Source organism: Chanodichthys erythropterus, chromosome 13 (assembly GCF_024489055.1).
Source record: "Chanodichthys erythropterus isolate Z2021 chromosome 13, ASM2448905v1, whole genome shotgun sequence".
Lineage (NCBI taxonomy): Eukaryota > Metazoa > Chordata > Actinopteri > Cypriniformes > Xenocyprididae > Chanodichthys > Chanodichthys erythropterus.
Genome location: NC_090233.1, coordinates 44108859 through 44128169, shown reverse-complemented (window position 1 = coordinate 44128169; position 19311 = coordinate 44108859). Strand labels below are relative to the sequence as shown.

Genomic DNA, 19311 nt, shown 5'->3' with positions numbered 1-19311 from the left:
AACTTTTTTTGAGATTTGTTGATGCCATGAAATTTAAAATCAACTTATTTTTCCCTTAAAATGATACATTTTCTCAGTTTAAACATTTGATATGTCATCTATGTTGTATTCTGAATAAAATATTGAAATTTGAAACTTCCACATCATTGCATTCTGTTTTTATTCACAATTTGTACAGTGTCCCAACTTTTTTGGAATTGGGTTTGTATATTAAAAGCGATTGTGTCCTCATTTGGTTCCTGTCAGGGTGTGGGATGTCAGCCCCCTGGGTAAATCATGTGGACTGCCACTTCTTAAACACTTTTATAGACAGTCCAGACAGTGTCAGGGAAGGGCGAGAGCTCATGAAATATCCTGATAATTAGTTAAAAACATTAAATTGAGCGAGCTAGTGCACTACAGATGAGACCATAACATGCATAATATGAATTTGGCTCAGACGACTGCAATTCAGAGGGATAATGCCAGCTGGCATAAGATAAAGCAATATTAAACCTTTAGAAAGATATAAAAGATGTTGTACTTAATAGGTGCTCAGTTTTATAGTGGATGTATTTGGCAATGATTTTAAACTCATGTGGTCTGTCCTTGTACATGCACGTGCATGCTTAACTATCAAGTTTTGAGTTTGTAGTACCCATGCAAGTTAATTGCTCCTAACTTGAAGTACTGAGTTAGCTAACTCATACATTTTGATTGCAATTAACATAAAATATTTAAAGAACTTTTTTTTTGTGTGTGTGTGCAAATCAAATGAGTTTATTTCACTGTAAACCCTAATAAGAAAATTCAGAAAATGCCAACTTGCTTATTTTCTAACATGTTAACAATAGCATGGTACAGCACTCACTGCATGAGTACAGCAGCTTAAAACATGTAACCTACCTGCTCTCAAACCAAGCAGCAGCCGCCACTTGTCACCATGATGTTAACTCTCCAAAAGCCCACATTTAGTCCAACTTATTCAGGTTTAGTATTATTATTTAAATTTGTAAAGTAGCTACATATAGGATAAAAGTATGTGACAGAAACTCTTCTAAATTAGCATAACAAAACATTAATCACTACTAAGTCTACCTTACCATTAATCTTGCACACACACACACACAAAACCCCCAAAAAAACATTAAAAACGTTTCCACTGATCAGCACGGTTCAGTATAGTTCAGTACGGTATGCAATGTTGCCATTTCTGTTGTCAGAAGTTGTGAATGGTAACCTAATTCCGAACCGTACCACTATTTGAAACCCTTCAATTGGGGTACCTATAGTATCAATAGTACCGGTACCAAAAGGGTGGAGCTACACTCACTGCAGAACGTTGATTGGTTGACAGAGAATCGTCACTTGCGCATGCTACAAGGTGAATGACAATGCAATATCTTTGTATTTTTGGGCTGTTTTTGCTTTCGCAGCCTTCAGCCTTTGCTCAAACAAACTTTGCTCATTGTTGTTTACTGTTACTTTCTTATTCACATGAGAATGACGTCGATCACTACTTTCCAGCATATACCATGCCTATCAAGTAAGGGTACTGTTGGCAGTGGAAACGCAAGCCAGATTAGGGTTTGCCGTCCCGAATCGTACTGTATTATACTGAACTGAACCGTAACGCTTGGTGGAAAGAAGCCATAAGTGTACATTGATTATACTGTAGGTATATAGGGTAGATATTATTTGAATGGTGAATTGGTGAAGCCCATCATTTCAAAGTAATGTCATCTGTGTTAGTTTGGCACACTAAAACTGTATTGTTTTAATAGAGAGAATTTTAGGCTTTATGTCAGAAAAAAAAGAATAGGCTAGTGTGCAATCTTGTATTCTTGTATTCTGCTGGCCCTGTTAAAGTTAAGAAAACCTGGAATCGAACAACCCTAGGTCTGTTGAAATCAGTTGAGTTGAGGCTCAGTTGGTATTTTTGTGGTGTATAGAGTTGGTGTCTATAGAGCGTTCCATGATTTTTTTGAATGTCCAATCAATTTGGGCCAACAAGGATCTATCTGTCTGTATAACTGTCTGTCTGTCTATTTATCATTTCTCTCTTTGTGTCAATCAGATTTGGAATAAGTTGCAAAAGCCATGCTCAGATGTAATAACCAGATCTCCCTACAGACAACCTTGTTTTGCTATGCTCCAAAAGGACTTGAGATTGCCTTGCCACTTTGAGCATCACTCGAGGGATTTTCACACTGATTCAGCTCCATATGAAGGACCCACTTCAAAGGACGTGTTTATGAATTGAGCAGTCTTGAAGCTTGAAGAGGCTATGAAGTGATAAAGTGTCCTGCCCTTGTGATCGAACTCCAAAAGCCCTCACCTCCAAATAGAATATATCTGCGTTACCTGATGTACCTACTTAAATAATCCTCCATTTGTTTCTGCATGTCAAAACACTCATTCAGTGCTCTAAAGACAACTTTCCTTTCCACAGCTTTGCAGTCATGAGCCGAGCAGTGCAGGGATTAGATTAAGCAGTAAACACCAGGCACAGATTTATGGGATGTCTTAGAGATGGATTTGTTTTCTTTGCAGCTTTTATGCATAATCGTTCCAAATGTTCTTGGGTGCGCAGGGAGAGAAGGGTAATTGAGAGTGACTTGTTTCCATCATTCCTTCAGAGAGTACATCAGAAGAGTGAGATGTCTCATTTGGTTACGGTCACAGAAAGCGTAAGCTTTCACTGAAGTTTTAGTGATTACTGTTGCGTGAAAGGCTGAAATGGATAAGTACTATAAAAGAGATGTGCACTACATTACACCCCCGTCAGTCTGTTTTTATTTACGGCTTTTACGAGTTAAATAGCAGCTTGTTTTTCAAGTAATTAACCTTAATGTCTTACCTGGTAAATGATGTTCATTTTCATTTTAGACAACTTCAGCTCAAGCTTTCATAATTAAATAATAATAATAATAATAATAAACATGGTATTATTCTAGAATTGAATGTATGATATGAATTCCAGTATGAGTTGAAAAATGTGGGTTACACTTTAGATATTCTACTAACTATAAGTAACTACATATCAGCTAACTCTCATTCGAGTATTAGTAGACTGTTAGGTTAGGGTTAGGGTTAGAGTTAGTTTGATAGGGCTGTGTCTCTATCTTCTCGTCTGCAGATCTACCTCCATTTTTAATTTCCAATCAACAAACCACCAAACTACTTTTTTTTTTTTTTTCTTTTTTTTTTTTTCAATAAGCTATTATACTCGGATGTTTGTCACAGATCTGCCACTACTTCCTTTTTTTTAATTGTGATTTCATGCCAGATGGTAACACTTAAAATTGCTTTGTCCTGGTTACAATTTACATTAGCTGAGCAACATTTACCTTAACCTGCAACAACAATTATAATATTTGTAACATGGGCACTGTATTGTGACAATACCAATCTACCACTTCAACCTCTGGTCCTCTTCGTTTAGAAGTCACAATTTGCTTCTTTACGGTCAAAAATTACCGAAGCCTTTCCACCCCAGGAAAATCAATTAATTAAATTTGTGTTCAATACAATTTTTTGTTTATTATTTAGAATTTTAATGGTATTTAATTATACTATGCAATATTTATACAATTTTTATTAGCTATTTTTCTCCATTAAAAATAATACACTTTTTTTTTCTAATATTTTTTTTAAAAAGTATTTTTCAATTAAAGCAGTATTCCATGTTAAAATAGAGACATTTAAAATCCAATTTTTTGAAGGTAGATTAGTGCCATCTGGTGGGAGTAAAAAAAGAAAAACTTATGTAATGCCATACTGTAACCACTAGATTACTATATAGTTCTATATAAAGTGGCTTATAAATTAATGTTTTTAGACATAAATTAAATATAAACAGAAATAAAATTTGTATTGTAACAGAAAAAATCAATAAAAATGTAACAAAAATGAACAGATATGCTTTATAATGAATCTATGATCTGATTTCAACCTCTTATTTGAGTTTTTTGGCTCAATTTTACCATACTGTTACAGCCACACCAGTTCATTTGTGTGAATAATAGTGTGTTGTGTGTGTGTGTCTCTCTGCGTGTGTGTAAGTGATCGTGTGTTTGAGTGGGTGTGTCTGTTTTGTACTCTCGATGTTTTAGAGTGTAACCTCTTCCTTGCTGTTATTTTTTTTTTTATTGCTTTGTGGCTGAATTATTGTTTTTATTTCACACTTTTGCAAAAACTTGCTCTGTGTGTGTGTGTGTTGGGGGGGGTTGGGTCTATTTTGTACTCTTGATATTTTAGAGTGTCCCCCCTTCATTGCTGTTCCCTTTTTTTCTGAACAGTGGCTGATTTGTAGTTTGTACCATCAAAAGTTTCTCTGAATTTTAGTATTTTTTTTTGTATTTCCCATTCATTTATTCATTTCATTTTTGACCGCGAAGGAGCCAAGTGTGACTATTTATTTTACAATCCTTTAACATATTCGAATAATGTCCATAATTTATTTATTTATTTATTTTTTGTGTGTGTGTGTGTGTGTGTGTGTGTGTGTGTGTGTGTGTGTGTGTGTGTGTGTGTGTGTGTTCACATAGCTAATGCGATAAAAGTCACCAAGTTTCATCCCATTTCGATGAAAAAAAAAAAAGTCATTTTTTGACCGAAGAGGACCCAACCATTTGCAGCTTATGGTACACATATTTGTAACAGTACACGCATTCCTACTGACAATTTTCAGTTCGACACGCATGTGTACCGAATAAATGCAGCGTTGTTTTAACCACTGTACATGCAGAACTTGTGTGTTTAGATATCAATATACTTTGATGTTCTGAACTCATCTAAAAAATAAGGGAGGACACAGAGTGAGTGCTTGTGGGACAACATTGAAGTAAGACCTCATCTTCTCAACAAATAACTTGTGTCCTTATTTGTAAATGTTAGAAAATCTTGCCAGTATTTCCATTTTGCACAGTCCTGCTGCAGTGAGCATTTAAGATATGCTGCTGCTGCATGAATAGACATATTGTACATAAATGTCATAACCAATTTAGAAGGGTAGAGCTGGGGGAGGAGGAGGGTTTCAGAGGAACTGATAACATCCTCATCTAGGGTTTTAATGACTGAACTAGATATTTAAATAACAGTCAAACCTCCCATCACATGATATAGTTTATTTTTACAAACAACGAGGATCTAAAACAGAGTGACACCATTACATTTTAACAATTAACATTTAATGGCATTCTTCCCCAACACTGACTTCAAATACCGTCATGCTTGATTAGGGATATACCGTTTGGTATTTGCCCATAATTGCATCGCACAGGCAATTTGAGGTGTCATCAGGGTTATATAAAATGTTAAATGAAAGACACAGAGTCAGAGTTGCAGTCTAATAAATCTTAACCTTAATCTTTCTCACCGTACTATCTATCCACACTCATGGCCAAAGTATGCAGACCTTATCATTATAAAAGTCTGGTGGGAAATGCTTGACATTGAAAGACTTTCCTCTGCACGTATATTCCCTGCAAACACACAGGGCATCAGACGAGAAGTTCAGCAAACAAGTTTCATGTTTTGAGCTGCCCTTTTGCCTAATCAATTTTTTATGACATTTCCCCTCGCTGAGTGCATTGGAAAGAGCCGAGCCGCAAAACACGAGATTGGTTCCATGGTGCAAAATGGAACGCTGATTCAGTGCGGAAATAAGAGAGAGAGAGAGAGAGAGAGAGAGAGGGGCATAGGTCACACATTTATGTAATTCTTACGACACCAGCAATTAGACACACAGGATCTCTGTGCTCTGATTGTTTACTCTCTACTGATGAATATGTGCTGTCAGTGCTCTGAGAGCTCAGCGAAATTTGTCTTTGAAGCCCACATGAAGACTTAGTTCCCAGCCTGCCACTTTGTTGTTTGCTGAAATTTACCCATCTCTGAACTCTTTACACTGAATGCACTTGAGCTTTGTTTGCCTTCAGCATCAGTTCAGCTACACGGGGTTATTCATAAATCATGAACTGTACTTCCTTTCTCTGACTCTGTATTGTAAATATGCACTATTTGATTGATAGGTAAATGTGTTTATATACATCTTCTGTTGGAAATATAGTCAAGCTGACTTCACCAAGAGCAAATGAAATAATCTGCCTGTTCACTGTGAATTAGCCTATTCTTTTGAACTTTTAATCGGCGACCTGTGAGCCAAAACTGAACCGTTTAAAATGTTCAGTGGCATTTTAATATGCAGATTTGGTTCTCAGAAAACATTTCTTATTATTATCAATGTTGAAACCAGTTTTGTTGCTTAATATTTTAGTGGAAACTGTGATGCATTTATCACAAATACATAAATGTGACAGCATTGTTTTTAAAATATATAATTATTTTGTAACATTATAAATGTCTTTACTGCCACTCAGTTTAATGCATCCTTGCTGAATATATTTCTTTTTAAATGTATATATAATGGTGTATATAATGTCACACATCTAGTGTTGGAGAGCTCTTCTGTAGCTCCTCCTGCTACTGTGTGTAAACCTGCTAACAATATTCCTCATGACATAAAAAAAGTTTTTTTTATTATACTCAATTGTACATTGAATTTATTATATAGATTTTTATTATCAAAAGACTGCCAAAATGTTTCATTTTGTGCATTTGTTAAATATGTCTGCTATATCTGATTGAAAAGTAAAATAAATCAGTGTATAATTTGATTGTTTTTTTTTTGTTTGTTTGTTTTTTCTTCAAGGTCTTTCAAGGAAATTTTGATAATGACACCCACAGAAAGAACGTGATAGATCCTCCCATCTATGCCAGATTCATCCGAATTCTTCCATGGTCGTGGTATGGAAGAATCACTTTGCGCGCAGAGTTACTGGGATGCACAGAGGAAGAGTGAAGACCTCTATTCATTTTCCCTTTGCTATACTTTGGTCCATATTCAATATAAACTGTGCTTAAACATGTAAAATTAAAATTGGTTTCATCCAAATTTTCCTCTTTTTTATAGATTATTATTTGTTTTATTTTATTTTTTTCTTAAAGAGGTGGTTTTAGTCACCTGTCATACCCTGCTTGTCTGTCCTTTTTGTGGTCTGTTCTGTTTAGTGAATTATTTCTTTTAATTTTAATTATTTTTTTGAGCTAAATGGAGGGTGGGGGTTATTTCACTGTGGTTTACACAGTGGAACAATAGCCACTGTACAGTGTCACTTTAAACATGAACAAAAAATTACATGCAATGCTTTTTGGGCCATAATCAAAAAAATCACAACTCATAGCAGAAAAGACTAACATGTAAAATATGTTTCTACTTTCATTTTAACAGCAGGCCTGAATGAAGTTATATCACAACCGACACTGACATTGTTGTGTAGACAAAAATACGATGGTATTGTATTATATGTAAAACGCAAAATAACTGCATGATGCAAAAATGACTAGAAGTATAAGACAACAAGATGTATAAGTTCAAATTAAAGCATTTCGTAGATCATTTTTATCAATCATTTCAAATTTTTATGATCTGATTTCCTGTACTTTTCTAAAGACACTGTTACATGATCCATAACGTAATGACATGCCATAAAAATAAAAACAACACTACAGCATCCATAACAGGTGAATCTTAACCAGATTAACAATGTCACACACATAGACAACTGATGGAAAGTTATGAAGGCAAAGGTACATTCACAGGTTATTATGTCAGCAGTCTGTAACAACGATAGGAAATTGGAAAAATAAACTTTTAGAAGGTTTTTTTATTATTTTTTTTTTATGTGTACAATATTTTTTGTGTAACTTCCAGATGTCTCAGTTTTTCACGCTGTTTACCTATTACTTACCTGTACTACTGTATTTTTGTTTTTCTTGATTGTAAAAACCTCAGGATAGATGTCAATTTTACAATCCTACAATTAAATCTAACTTTGGTGGAATGCAAATCCTTCTGAAAAATCCCTCATTTGTATGTGCTTGTTAAAAATGTGAAGGAATATAAACATACAAAAATGGGTTGTATGGACTACACTAAGTGGGGTTATTCTTTTCCCCTTCCTTTGCATATAATAAAGGCACCATTAAATAACATGTATGCAAAGATTAGATACAGATGTTTATACAACTGTTAGGTAATCATCAAAATGTATTTATTAATTTTAAAGGTGAGCATCATTGGGTTGCGAAATCACTGCATCAATCTATTTGTTACTTTTTTTGGGGAAATTTTCAGGGCTCACAATACTTATGTAATATATATATATATATATATATACAAGAACCCATGAGGGAGGAGGGGGGGTTAACACTATTTGTACTGTCTTGAATGTGACATATTAATAATAATAATAATAAAAAAAAAAAGGTCAGAGATGTGTTGACATGAATTCAGCATATATCATACACCAGAAACAGCATCACGTGCAGTACCATATTTTTTAACTAACAGATAAATGTTGGCATCATGTTTCTATGTTTGACATATATGGAGGTAATATCAGTAATTCTTGTCTAACATTTCCCTGTGTCTGTGAGATTCTTCTCTAACACTGTTCATATGACTTGTGTGCACATTTAACAGTTTTGTACAGACCTTTTGAGGATGACTGTGTATTAAGAAGGAAAAAAAAATCAAAATATGAGGTCCACAGGCACATTTTTAAAAGAATAAGTAAAATATATATATATTGGTGGGTCTGATAGTCCAGCATTTCCATTACATGTGCTGTGAATAGTGATTGTTTGAAAACATGTATAGAGTTCAAATCAAGAGAGACCCAATGGGCCACATAATCTTTTGGTTTTGCGTTTATGCTGTCAGATGTTCAAAAAAAGTGTCATATTTCTTTTATGTTCATTCTGTGTCAAGCAAGTGCTATATGGTAAAACATAATTATACACTATTAGTTAAAGCGAAGTGTACAAAGGAGGACAGCCATTGCTAACATATAGACAGCTCTTTTGTTTGACAAATAAAAAGACATATGTGAAAAATCTTTCGATTTCTGTCTATCGCTTTTCGCTTCACTTATGTTTTGGTTAAAAAAAAAAAAGAACTCTCCTGTTGTTGTTTGCTCCAATGCATGATTTGGTATGCTGCTTGTGCTTTTCACTTGCATTGATTGCTTTCCTCCTTCTCCCAAGCCATTCTTTGTTCAGGATCACACAAGGTGCATCCTATGATTGTGATATCAGATCATATACTGCTTCTGGCACTTCATGTGAAGGAAAAAGAAGAGGACATGGCCAGGAATGCCCAACTGTGATCTCTAGCAATGAATTTCTATAACATCAGTGCCAAAATACTCTTTAAAGCATCAAATGTAGATTGCTTAAAGAACTGGCATAAACACACAGGTTTTTTTTTTTTTTTTTTTTTTTAAGTATGTTCATTATGTGCATCCCAAGCAATCTTCTCTGTGCCAAACTGCCAAGCTGATATTATAAAAGCTGTGTTGCAAGTGTAACATATCATGTGGGCAAACAGAAAGCACATAGAGTTGTAGGATCTTTCTGACAATGCCTCTAATAGACTTCATACAACTGTCTTTGATTTGAAACCCATGCAAGGAGAAATTTGTATGGGCTTTATGAGACCTGCAATCTAAAATCAGCTTTCTCAATCAGCCCATTTCTGAGCACAATGGTGGGAGATGTTAGCATGAGGCTATTGTACATTTCTGATTGTGCTGTTGGATTATTAATGCACATGAGTGATTGCTAGGAAATCTTTCCTTTGCCAGCGAGGTGGGCATGGCGCCACAAGCAAAAAGCGAAGTGAAAAGGAGGTTATCCTGCTTCATTGTGATTTTCCTAGCGCAAATTAGAATTGCTTTCAGATGTAACAGCTGATTGCTTCTGCCCGTGTCATCTTTCTGTGAAGGCGATAAATCTTACCCAAGCCTGAAACACAGCTGTGCGCTACACATGCAGATCACATACTGAGAGGAGTTTAAAATCTTCAATCAATAGGTCATAGGTCTTGGAAAACTCAAATGTGTATTGGGTAGTTTCAAAAGTTTTACACGTTTAATATTTTAAATAAATTGTGCTTTGTGGAGAGTCATCTGAATGGATGAAGGCTGTACAAATAATAGTTTTCTATTAAAGGTGCCGTAGAACATCTTTTTAAAAGATGTAATATAAGTCTAAGGTGTCCCCTGAATGTGTCTGTGAAGTTTCAGCTCAAAATACCCCATAGATTTTTTTTTTTTTTAATCATTTTTTTTAACTGCCTATTTTGGGGCATCATTAAATATGCGCCGATTCAGGCTGCGGCCCCTTTAAATGCTCACGCTCCCTGCCCCCGGAGCTCACGCTTGCCTTAAACAGCATAAAAAAAGTTCACACAGCTAATATAACCCTCAAAATGGATCTTTACAAAGTGTTCGTCATGAAGCATGTCTAATCGCGTAAGTATAGTATTTATTTGGATGTTTACATTTGATTCTGAATGAGTTTGTTCTGATGGGATTCGCCTGTTCTTCGGAGGTCTTTTAAACAAATGAGATTTATATAAAAAGGAGTTTCAACAATGGAGTTTCAAACAACGGAGACTCACTGTATGTCATTTCCATGTACTGAACCCTTGTTATTTAACTATGCCAATGTAAATTCAATTTTTAATTCTAGGGCACCTTTAAAAGTATTTTAATTATGTAAGTGAGAGAATATTCTTGCTCATTGGCTCCCTCTGTAGATAATCTACAGTATGAGAAGAACGTAAATTAGGCAACACACTTTTTGTCGTGCTTTACAGGGGAGACAATGGGACAAAAAGTACCCGTATGGCAGAAGAAGCAGAAAAGGTCTGAAGCCAGAAGACAAAAAAACAAACAAACAAAAACATTGGTACACACATGGTGAAAATATACAGAGAAAATCCTGAAAAGTGATGCCCAATTCAACTCCGAAGCAAATGGAACTAAGCCAACGGAAGCTCAAGCATGTTCACTTGACGTGCAAGAACCAATGAGGATCATTCTCATGTGTTACGCAGCACGTTTGAGCTTCCAAAAGAGGTTTGTTCCCGTGTCAATCAGGTTCAGTTGAGCTTCTGTTTATGTGTGCTTGTTCTTTTAAGGTACACAAAGAGCATTAATGCTAAAGCTAGCTAAAGAGCTACTGAAAACACCTTTAAAAGACTGAATTATGAGAATCTAAGGTATTTTTTCTCAGTTCCTCAAAATACAAATCTAAACTGATGGACTTATGAAAGGCTCTAAAACTTTAAAATAAATGTCATAAAAATGTTCAAACAATACTTTTGATGACCAAATGCTAAGTAACAATCCATAGCCTACTGGTGCTAAGGATAATTTAAAATTAGCACTTGTTTTTCTCAGCTACATATATGTTAAAAGGTTCATAAAAGTAACAGAGGACAAGGGATGTTGACATTGTGACATCTCTCTTGACCACATCAGTCTGTGTATTTCAGTCTGAAACAGACTGTAAGAAAATCTTTAACTGTATATCTCTTGAGAAAACACTACACGACTGGAGAGTAAGTGTTTAATGTAGGACACACTTAATCCTCAGAATGCAGTTCACAAAAGCACATATTACAGGATGAGAAGATACTTTGGCTGGAAGAACTGATTCAAATGTATTTATGAACTCCTACAGATTGCATTTAAGGTTGCATTGATATGAATAACTCTCTCTTCCTCACTACCTTCCTCTCCTTCCATCTTGAACATGTTTCTGGGATGTTGTTTTTTGTTTATAGAGCATGAATATTCCATATCTGTTTGGAATGCAGTGTTAGTTTACTACTGTGCCGAGCCACTCTGGCAAGAAGCCACCCCTGTGTGTAAAACAAACATTTCAACAAGCTGATATTACACATGCAAATGTGCCTGAGCTAGAAATGCTATGCATTTGAGAAACATTTTTTTACAGTAATATTCAGCCCACTCAGTAGCTTCCTAACAAAATATATCAGTGAGCAGCAATTACAAAGCTGAGCATGAGAATGGCAGCATGTGCAATGCACTAAATGTGACCTTAAGAGAGAACCATTATTACAGTCTGAACAATTCAATAGTTAAAGTATCCATGTTTACAATTTTTTAATCAATAGGTCTTTTATACCTTTGCAAAAGCTTGATCCAATGTTGTTATGGTGCATTTAAATTAGGCTACTTTGCATGTATGTTGAAGCTTGATCATTTCAATTGTATAATTTATCTTTTCATATCGAGTGCATTGTGCATGCATTATAAATACACAATCCTCTTGTATTTGATCAATTTAATAAATGTAATTTAAAATTTTCACCCTACAATTTGTTGTGTATGACATAGTGTATTTTTCTTTCACTTTAGCAGACTCATATCATGACCTGTCTATGAAGATGTTATGATTAATTTTTACCACTCGTTGTCCCAAAACTTCTCAGTCAATCTCAGGATTTAGTACTTTTCAGAAGGTGTGGGAGACCAACCCCAAAATGAACACCAGGAATGTTCAGACTACGATCATGTCATCAAGCCTCAGCATGAGCAAAGAGACTAGTCCAATCCAATTGTATGTCTTAAAGGTATGCAGTTATACAGTAACTTTTAGAGAACAATTCTGCATTTATCCATGTTCATTACAATGCCATCTGTTCCTCTACCCACACTTACAAATAAAATTAATTTGACTAAATGCTTGTGGCAGGCATTCTGTACAAAACCAATGGACAAACCACATCTGCTGCTCCGAAAAGCCTTTCTATTATTCCACAGGAAAGCATTGGGGAAAATCTCCTAATGCTGTTTTGGCACTTGTCGAGGCCTTTCTTCTGGAAGGGTCCAGGTCCTAATTAAACTCTTTAAGAGCTAAATTCTTGGCCAGCATGGCTCATCATACACCCTCTTATGTTAATTAAATATAGTGAAAACAACTTGAAGATACCCCCCACCCAACAATATTATTGTATGTATTTATTTTGTCAGAATTTTGCTTCCATTTTTGCCAATTATGGCCTATTTAAGGTCTATTATAAGGTCAATTAGGTGGGCTTTGAAATAGAAAAAATTGTATATAGGCCTATTATGTGGAAACTTGAACATTTAGGTTCTCTAAACTAAAGCTTTTAATGAATGAATTACATATACATTTACAACTGCAGTGGAAGGAATCAAAGTGACATATGACATCAATATAAATTACGATTTCTTTATTATTATTTTAGTTCTACAGACAAAAGGCCTAAATACACACATTTAATTTATTTATTGTTGTTTTTTTTTCATGTTCTCAGTATCATCAACAATATCAATGTCCCCCAAACAAAGTCCAACAATGGAGAATTGATCCTGAGATGAATATTAATAAAAAGGGAGCTCTATGGCAGGGGTTTTCAAACCAGTCCTGGAGGACCCCCTGCCCTCCACATTTTGTGTGTCTCCCTTATTTGACACACCCACTTCAGCTCTTGCAGTCTCTACTAATGAGCTGATGACTTGTTAGATGAGGGAGATTTACAAAATTTGCAGTGCTGGGGGTCCTCCAGGAGAGATTTAAAAAAAAAAAAAAAAAAAAAATGCTCTATGGTCTAGGGCACAGGTGTCAAACTCAGTTCATGGAGGGCCACAGCCCTGCCAGAGACTGTATATTATAGGGAGATGAAAGGGTCTGTATCTCTTACCATTGGAGAAAGCGTAACGGCTAACTTAATCACGTGCAGCACCTCTCAGCCTATTGTGTAATGGCAGTGACATGTCACAACATTCCCTATCTGCCTTCTCTTAAAAAATACATTTTATCAAGCTAAAATTTACATATAGTTCCCAACGAAAGTATTGTTTAGTGTAAAACATGCTGAAGATTAGCAAACAGGCTGTCGATTAATTAAATGATTAGCTATTTCCCCACAAAAGCTGTTAATTCAGCACAGTGAAGCCTCTCATCCATTGACATCCATTCAAAAAAGAGCCTCTGGTCTCCTTCCCTGTGTACTGCCAGAAGCGGAGCGTTAGCATTAGCCGTTACGTGTTTTTGGCTAAAGGTTGCAGGCTTGCCTTCCAGTGCCTTTGGCCCTGCAGAGTTTAGTTTCAACCCTAATTAAATGCACCTGATTCAGCTAATCAAGTCCTTCAGGCCTATTTGAAAACAGCAGGTATGTGTGTTTGGTGCAGGGTTGGAACTAAACGCTGCAGCCCTCCAGGAACTGAGTTTGACACCCCTTTTCTAGGGCATTTCATAGTCCATCAAAAAAATAAAAATAAAAATAAATTCTAGGATGACCATGGCACTATTTACGATTAAAAAGCCTTTATTATTTCATACACAAAACTAAATTATCCAACATCATGGTTCCCTTTGGAGGGGAACCTAGTCTGAGGCACGTGTAACAACGCCATTCATGGCCTACGCAGTGCGATGACAGCCCCAGTGTATAAGAAGGGCACCTGAGAACACGTCATCAGCTTCTTTGTCTTCAGGAACCTGCTTGTCTGTGTGCTTTGTGAAGATAGCAGCGTGTAAAAAAAGAGAAGGTAAACAGACAGTTCAAACAGTGTGCCCCTACATGCCCTCATTTTATAACAAATGGTGATGGTCACAAGCTGTGTGTTATCCTCGAGGGGGCTGGATAGATTCATTGCTATGATTTCTGACTGAGAAAGCTCTGCTCTCGACTGGCTCTCTTCACTGCATGGGGGAGTTTCCCTCACCTCTTCCACTAGCTCCATTGTCCTTATACCAGAAGCTGAAGCCCACTCAGAGACGAGGAGTTATGAGACATGGTATCAGTAGAGACGTATATTACTAAAAGACCTTAGCTAAAAGACCTTAAAAGATTTTAGTCACAGATCGCTTTGTGCCACCTAGCAAGCATTAATCTGTGCCTTAATTAATGCCTCTGGAGAGGCATTAATCTGTGCCTTAATTTATCAGACATCAAGGAGTGTGACAAAGCTGTCATCCTAAATGCTCCAGTCTCTCCCTCTGGATTTTTTGGCTCTTCTTTTGAGACAGTGGTGGACAGGTTTAAAGAGTTGAGAACACAGTTGGCCGACTTTGGGAAGTTTATGCCTCACCGGGTTCAGGGTTCTCCTAAATTATCTGCATCCATCAGCTCCTGGAGAAAAGAGCAGAAGGCGAGTGTGGCCGCTTGAGCTCCCCCTCCAAGGAGTGGTGAGTGAAGGTGCTGTAATAGGTAACTGCACACAGATCCAAGTGTTGTGACTGCGGCAAAAAAAAAGTAGAGCGTGATTGAGCTGGGCCACTGGCCAAGATCCTGGCTCTTGTGGCTATTACTTTAGGGCCTTTTTTCACGGGCAAGGCTTAGATTAAGCCAGGATAAGTTCTTAGTTCAATTAGGAATTTAAGTAGCTTTCATAAACATGCTTTAGAAAAACACATTACTTGTGTGCATCCTGAGACAAAACAATGGCACTGACATATTTTACGAAATGCCAGGGCAAGATGTTTTATGTTAAAACAGCTCAATTATACATTTTGGTCTGGAGCTAGGCTTAAGCCTTGTCTGTGAAACTGGAGGTAGGACTGGGGCAGTCTAAGCTGAGGTTAGGCCCACTTGTTACCCTGAGAAATAAAGTAAGTTAAGCTTGCTTTATTAGGCCAGGGTAGACTGCTGTTTGGCTCCCTGATAGAATATTCTAGAAGTAGAGCTGGACAGATGTTTGATACAACTAAACTGCAGTTGTTAGAACCACATGTAAAAAAAAAAAAAAAAAAAAAAACCTAGTCTAAGCACTAAAGCTCAAAGGCCTCAGCCCTGAGCCAATAATGTGTCAGTGTGCGAGCAGTACACACCCTATACACAACATTGTTCCCAGTATCTAATATAGCAATGTTAGAAAAGGCCCTAAAGCTTCTATGCTCATTTGGAATCTCAAACTACTTAGAGCAGAGCTACCAGAAAATCGACATAGTCTCTGCTAAGTCCATGACCCACCTCTACAAATTTCCAACCGTAGACTGGGGAAATGAGAAGGAGCATAACCTTACTTAATATCCAGACCTGGAGAAGGTGACAGAGAAGAGAGTATAACCACATGCAGAACCTCTACATATTAATATTTAATTAATGTCAGAATAATTTTCAAAAGTGAAAAGAATTATTAAGGTTGACAGGTCTGTATGCTAAAACTGTGATGTTAACTCCATGATGTACTGTACTCGCTTGTAACTTCCTGTTTTCTTCTTCATGTCTGGTGATTGTATTTGTTACATAAGATTCCGTATATAGAGGGGTAGGAACTATAGTTCGAGGAGTTTGTTCTACCTGGGACAATTTCCACCAGATGAACCACTAGCTTACCAGGGCTGTGTCCAAAATTGCAATCTTTCTTGAGTAGGTACTTATTTTGAATTAGTAATTACTTTACAACATCTTAGAAGTATGATCTATATATTATGAATGTGTCACTATCACATGACCTAAGTAGTAGGTCATCTGGGTACTTTTTGACTGCTCTTTTATGAGTACTGTGAATTCGGACATACTTCTTTTGTCACATACTGTTTTTTCACCTGTTATATAGAAGGGAAGTATGTGATTTCGGATACAGCCCAGGTATATCACCAAATTTGCTGGAATAAAAATCCACACATTCATGTTTTTTTTTTAATGTTTGGATGCGGGATTGGACGCATCACCGTAAGCATTGGAATATCTTTCCGGGACAAAGTTTTTATGTGGTAAGAGATTCACTTCTGCTGATATTGAAGGGGCTGAGAGTCTGCTCATCCTGCATGTATCATCGGTGTGTGAAGTTTGGACTATGTATTTTATGGATGGTTTGTACAATACACTAATTTTGCACATGAATGTGGCATAACTCTCTTTGTTTTGTGTAATCTCACTAATATTGTGAGTTGTTACAGACAAGCAGGCATTGGTCAGCATGGCATTGTTGGTACTAACGTCCCCATAGCGTCAACTTGGGTAAATTTGGTTTTATATTCGCACATTCGGACTTCTGATAAATTCAGACTTTCCAATAAATGTGCAATAAATTAATGTTTGCGCAAATTTTAAGCAGTGACATGATATTGTCAACCAACGATTGTCAACTTACAACATTTTTCACAGTCAATCAAAATAGGCAAGTTTGTTTTAATGGCATATTTACTTGTGAATGTCCACTGAATGTCCAATGTAGTGTGATTAACAAGGCTATTGAATGTGCGAATATAAAACCAACTTTACCCAAGTATAGCGTCAGAAGACGCAGCGTTGAGTGCTCTCTAAAGGGATTGCTACATATGTGACCCTGGTTCCCTGAGAAGGGAACGAGACGCTACGTCACATTGCCATGCTTCAGGCATGTCTGCACATCTTTATTTAGACTATATGAATCTGATGACGTGTTCTCAGGTGTCCTTCTTATACAGTAGGGCACACCTTGCGATGTCATCACACTGCATCGGCCATGAATGCCTTATTGTTACTCGTGCCTTAGTAGTTGTTGTTTTTTTGCTTGTTTGTTTTCTCTGTCTGCCATTTGAAGTGCACTTATGTGAATGTTTTTTCATCAAGTCATGTAAATTCCCAGTATTTGTCAAACTTATTTAAAAAAAAAAAAATAATGAATTTAATTGAATAGATTGAATAAATGACTTAATGGCTAGACTTTATTTTTTAAAATTTGAACATGCTAGTTTTCTAAATATTACAATGGGAAGCAGTTGTCTGTGAATATGCATGGACATATCCTTTTTTGCCTTAATGATAATAACCTATTATTATCATTATTAGTTTGGACATTTCCATGCAATTATGTAATAGCCTATTTAATAAATAGGGAAATAAACAGTGTCTGTAAAATGTCAGAACAAATAGTTATTCTTTCTCTTAAAAACTGCTATTGTAGATTTAAAATGACTTGTAGAAAGAAGCAAAATCTTGTTAATTAAACATTTTGCCATTTCAAATGCATTGCCTATTCCCCTGCACTTCTAAAAACACACTTATTCTGTCTCCAAAGAATAAAAAGAATAAAAAAAAAAAAAAAAAACACCTACTATGTTAAATAGCCAATCACACAGCAGGAAGCAGAACAAAATAAGAGGGACCGGTGCTGAAGGAATTAATTTAATTCTCTTTTTGTGTAACCACAAAAACTTTGTCGACATGAAAAGTGCATGCATATTAAGGTTTCCCATTTCTTGTGGGAACATATTCTTTCCCCAGCCTAGATTTATTTGAAATGTTTCAACACAAAACAGACTGAAGTGAACTACAGCACAACATATTCTGTGCATTTTGACAAGTGGGACATCTGAAAAGACTGTAAAGTGGCAGAACAAACAAAATGATAAACAGAAAACAGCTTTGTTGACTCATAAATGCAACCCTGACCCCGTAAAATTGTCTCTAGAGCAGTTTATTATTGAAGCTTCAAGGAGAGTTCCTGAGAATGTCAAGAGTATCAATATGGCAAATTCAGTAATTGACCCCACTGTCTCAGGCCGGGAAAAGAATGCCATTTGTCAACATGATGACATTTGCAGAGAATCTTTCTCTCTATATATCTCTCCCTCTCCTGCTACTGTAGATGGCTTGCATTCCAATGATCTTTTAAAGAGGCCAAAGCTTACATGATGATTTCCAAATAATTGTTTTTAATTAAAAAATAAAACGCATGTGTAGTTGTTTGTCTCTATGGAGATGACTGAACAGATAGATGAGAAAATAAAGGGGGAAAAAAATAATGTTTTCAATTAAAGATTATGTAAATTATGTTAGTGTTGGGATTTCTGCCAGATTAACTATTGAATTAGACATGCATCCTTCTTTACAACCCTGCCCTACAATGATAACTTAAATCCTGATGGGTTTTTTTTTAAATATCAGCATCAGTTGCATAAACCAAGGTTGTGTGTATTGTCATGTGATTTAAAATTATTCCAAAGTCCTGCACATGAATAATTATAATAAAAATAATTATAATTATGAGTACATTTTTGTACATGTTTTACAATAAAACTGATTCTTTTGTTTCTTAAACCTGGCAATATAAGCTAGAACAATATAGGCCAACACTATAAATACAAGACAAATGTTATCTGTGGGAACAGCAGACAGATCTCTGTGCATATGCAAAATAAACCCTGGAGGTTTCTTATTCACACATTCAGCGCGATCACTGAGATGGGATATATCATTTTGAGTGATGTGCTTGTACCTTGTGTGTTGCACACTAAGATATCTCTGGACCTCACTGATAATTCTCCCCACATCCATCTCCGATGACAGCCTACGTGATGTTTACAGATGAGTTCATCTTAAGGTAGTCCTACAGTTTTTGTGAATGTTGGAACTGCATGATAATATAATCATACATTTGAAATGCGTTGGTGTGAGTACATATTGTACTGCTTTTCATATTGCTTCATATTTTC

General features: G+C 36.1%; 1 protein-coding gene across 3 annotated transcripts in view; it reads left to right on the top strand.

The window, feature by feature from the left end:
• Nucleotides 1-8875, top strand: part of edil3a (EGF-like repeats and discoidin I-like domains 3a) — a 216519-nt gene extending 207644 nt beyond the window's left edge. For all 3 annotated transcript variants that reach the window (XM_067406341.1, XM_067406340.1, XM_067406339.1), the window contains one exon: nucleotides 6695-8875. In XM_067406341.1, coding sequence (XP_067262442.1) covers nucleotides 6695-6844 — 150 coding nt within the window. In that variant the 3' untranslated portion in view covers nucleotides 6845-8875. The remainder of the gene's footprint in view (nucleotides 1-6694) is intronic.
• Nucleotides 8876-19311: the final 10436 nt, after the last annotated feature.